Source organism: Penaeus chinensis, chromosome 31 (assembly GCF_019202785.1).
Source record: "Penaeus chinensis breed Huanghai No. 1 chromosome 31, ASM1920278v2, whole genome shotgun sequence".
NCBI lineage: Eukaryota > Metazoa > Arthropoda > Malacostraca > Decapoda > Penaeidae > Penaeus > Penaeus chinensis.
In genome coordinates, this window is record NC_061849.1 from 34,536,868 (window position 1) to 34,541,867 (window position 5,000).

Consider the following 5,000-nt stretch of genomic DNA (forward strand, 5'->3'; position numbering starts at 1 on the left):
ATATATATATATATATATATATATATATATATATATATATATATATATATATATATATATATATATATATATATATATATATATATATATATATATATATATATATATATATATATATATATATATATATATATATATATATATATATATATATATATATATATATATATATATATATATATATATATATATATATATATATATATATATATATATATATATATATATATATATATATATATATATATATATATATATATATATATATATATATATATATATATATATATATATATATATATATATATATATATATATATATATATATATATATATATATATATATATATATATATATATATATATATATATATATATATATATATATATATATATATATATATATATATATATATATATATATATATATATATATATATATATATATATATATATATATATATATATATATATATATATATATATATATATATATATATATATATATATATATATATATATATATATATATATATATATATATATATATATATATATATATATATATATATATATATATATATATATATATATATATATATATATATATATATATATATATATATATATATATATATATATATATATATATATATATATATATATATATATATATATATATATATATATATATATATATATATATATATATATATATATATATATATATATATATATATATATATATATATATATATATATATATATATATATATATATATATATATATATATATATATATATATATATATATATATATATATATATATATATATATATATATATATATATATATATATATATATATATATATATATATATATATATATATATATATATATATATATATATATATATATATATATATATATATATATATATATATATATATATATATATATATATATATATATATATATATATATATATATATATATATATATATATATATATATATATATATATATATATATATATATATATATATATATATATATATATATATATATATATATATATATATATATATATATATATATATATATATATATATATATATATATATATATATATATATATATATATATATATATATATATATATATATATATATATATATATATATATATATATATATATATATATATATATATATATATATATATATATATATATATATATATATATATATATATATATATATATATATATATATATATATATATATATATATATATATATATATATATAAATAAATATATATGTATGTATGTATGTATGTATGTATGTATGTATGTGTGTGTATATGTCTACATCATACAAGAATCAGAGTCACTGTTTTTCTACTGAAGAAGAAGCGCACCCGTGGTGGGTGGCGGATCTCGGGGGCGTGAGGAGGGTGGCGCAGGTCAGGGTCCTCACGCGGCAGGATGGGAATGCGAGCGAGTTCGTGTCCGTCGTGGTTCGTCTCGGGAATTCGTCGGCTCTGCTTCGGAACGGTTCGGAGCAGGTTTGCTTCGATGCTTCCCCGTTCTCGGAACTTGGGGAGAATTCGTCGCAACCAGATGTTTCAGGAAACAGACCAAGAAACGTATCAGATCCAGCCCCGCCAGGAAACACATCGGATACAAATCTAGCGAATTTAACAGAGTCATATCTCTCAGGGAAATGAAAACGCGCCGTATCCCGACGGCTCAGTGAATTCAGAAAATCAGACTTTCCTAGGAAACTCGTCCGCTCAGCTTTTACAGGGTGAATCAGGAAGCTGCCATCCACCACAAGACATAAACGAAACTGAACCTGCATTTAGTAGCAACCCTGTTTTCGATTACATTGCGGGAGACCCTCCTTTGGGCGCAGAGGTTGTGTTTACCCCAGAGGAGCCTGTGAGCGGGCGGTACTTGTCCCTTCAGAGTTTGGATCTCGACCCTGCGAATGTGTTAACCATTTGCAACGTAGAGATTCTGGAACAACACAGAGAACCTGTTATGAGGTAAGTAAATTATTTTTTTTCAGAAGCGGATTAATATTCATGTTGTTACTGTGACTTTTCGACAGTGCGTGGCTAATGTTTCATCCGTGATTCTACAGGAACTGCCAGGACGTACTGAACAAACTTAGCGACGTGAGCGGCGTCTACACCATCTACCCGCGGGAGTGCTGCCCCGTCAGCGTCTACTGCGACATGGACACCGACGGGGGCGGTTGGACGGTCATCCAGCAACGTCGGGACGCCCTTCCTCGGGAGGATTTCTACCGCCCTTGGAGCGACTACGCCCTTGGGTTCGGACACTCGCCTTGCGGGGAATTCTGGCTCGGCCTCGAGCACATCCACGCCCTCGCCGACCAGAAGCCCAACGAGCTCAGGATCGACTTGGAGGACTTCGAGGGCGGAACCCGCTGGGCCAAATACAGCGCCTTCTACGTTGGCGATCGGGACGACTTGTACACGATGGGCATTTCCGGGTATGAAGGGAACGCCGGGGACGCCATGACAGCGCACGATGGGAGCAGATTCTCCACAAAGGATTATGACAACGATAAAGAACCCAGCAGGCATTGTGCACAAACGTGAGTGCGAAGGAATATATATACCCATCAATTTATAAGTGTATATGCGTGTATATATATGTGTGTGTATATGTCTACATCATACAAACTTTAGGATTCATGTCGAACAAATTGCAATAGAACAAGGAAGGGAAGAACAAGAAACACACTTTTCGCTGTATTGCTTCTTCGGGGCATGAAGAAGCAATGTAGCGAAAAGGCCCTCAGCATATTCGTATGCTTCCTTGTTTCTTCCCTTCATTATAAAAAGTGATATTAACAATGATGATAATGATAACTGAGATCTTACGAATTACGATCGCCATTGGTCCTTCTCTCATTCCTCGAAAAAAAAAAAAAAATCTAATAACTCAATGTTATTTCTTGCCTCCACCACCGGCAACTCACTTCCTATACTTACAGGTGTGAAGGCGGTTGGTGGTATAACAGCATCTGTCACTTTGCTAATCTCAACGGCAAGTACCTGAGTGGTTTTCACAAGAGCCTTGGTAATGGTATCAACTGGTACCAGTGGCGTGGGAATTACTATTCACTGAAGTCTACGACGATGATGATCAGACCAGCTCCTGAAATACTGCAATAATGAAAGAAGCGAAAAATGAAGCGGAGAATATTTCTGGTTTATTACTGTTTTCGACAACAAATTATTGACTGAAAGCCATTCTGTTGCACAAAATATTACGGTTTTACAACCCTCACCCAATTACCTTTATTGTATTCTACAGATTTCTATATTACCCAAGTGTGCTGTATACACATTTCACGTTTCTTTCGAATTACAATGAGGTTATATTTACCTATTATGCACGTAGGGAGGGGAGAAGTGCATGAAATGTGTGTGTGGGGGGGGAGGCAATTAATTCACGGTAGCATTAAAAAAGGTCAAATCGACGTGTTCTACTTTGTACGGTTTAGTGGTTCCTTAGAACAAGTTAAAATGGTACGTAAGAATTAGAGAAAAATATACTTAGGGATGGATGGTAAGCTTTCACAAAAGTCTCTTATTAATGAATATATATGCGTATTAACACACAAGTACTTTCCTGTATCTTCATTGCTGTTGAAATGATAAAAACAATAACGACGTAATGAATGTTAAAAGTTGTTTACATATGCTCCTTGGTAATTGTGGTTCCATGGTCCCTAACCTGGCTTAGCTTTAATAAAAATTAAGCTTTTGTAAGAACTTATTAAATTGGCTGTATTGCAAAATAGAATAAGTACAGATATAAATATATAGAGATAAGGGAATTAAAAAAAAAATGATGCTAATGCGATTGATAATAGTAATGGTTATAATGATAATGGTAGTAATAATGATAATAATAATTGTAATAATGATAGCAATGATGATGATGATGATATTAATAATAATAATAATGATAATAATAATAATAATCATCATAATGATTATAATAGTAATATAAATTATAGTAATGATGATAGTAATAATAAGAATTATAATGATGATAACATTAATAATAGTAACGATAGTAATAATGATGGAAATACTAACATATAACAATAATGTTAATAATAATACTGATATAAAACAAAATAAGAATAATGAATACCACTGCACTACGTCACACTGTGTTGCATTCCCTTCACTCTCTGATTCCATGCAAGTACTGTGTATTGCATAGAGAATCTTCAATAAAGCTGTGAAACGAAGTGGTGTTTTTTATTGCATATGATGTATAGTTCCTGAATATAAATACATTTATGCACTCTATATGTGGTCATTATGAGATACAATGATAGTAATGATATTATTGTTATTATTGTCATTGCTATATTTCACTGATATTATTATATGTAAATATAATTCTATGATAACAATAACAATGCTAATGATAAAATAATGATAATGATAATGACGATGGTAATAATGACATTAAAAGTAATCAATATTATCATTATCATTATTACTATTATCATTATTATCATAATCATAATCACCATCATCACCATCATCATCACCATCATCATCTTCATCACCATCATCATCATCATCACCATCACCACCATCATCATCATCATCATTATCATCACCATCATCACCATCATCATCATCTTCATCACCATCATCATCATCACTATCACCATCACCATCATCACCATCACCATCATCATCATCATCACCATTATCATCATAACAATCGTTATCATCATCACCATCAACATCACCATCATCATCATCACCTATCATCATCACCATCATCATCATCATCATAACAGAGAGTAAGAAAGCGTGGCACCTTCCTGTCTCCATGGCAACCGGCCTCACCTCCTGCGTCAGGGAGCGTGAATCGAAAGGATGAAAGATTATTTATAATGATGTAACAATCTCTTTTTTCATTTTCGGG

At 29.3% G+C, this 5,000-nt stretch overlaps 1 protein-coding gene across 1 annotated transcript; it reads left to right on the forward strand.

Moving 5' to 3' along the window:
• Nucleotides 1-1,966: 1,966 nt before the first annotated feature.
• On the forward strand, nucleotides 1,967-3,375 carry LOC125042245 (ficolin-2-like). Its single transcript, XM_047637772.1, has 3 exons — nucleotides 1,967-2,053; nucleotides 2,152-2,631; nucleotides 3,034-3,375. Exons 1-3 carry the CDS (start codon nucleotides 2,049-2,051, stop codon nucleotides 3,212-3,214), a joined length of 666 nt encoding a protein of 221 aa, XP_047493728.1. The 5' UTR covers nucleotides 1,967-2,048; the 3' UTR covers nucleotides 3,215-3,375.
• Nucleotides 3,376-5,000: the final 1,625 nt, after the last annotated feature.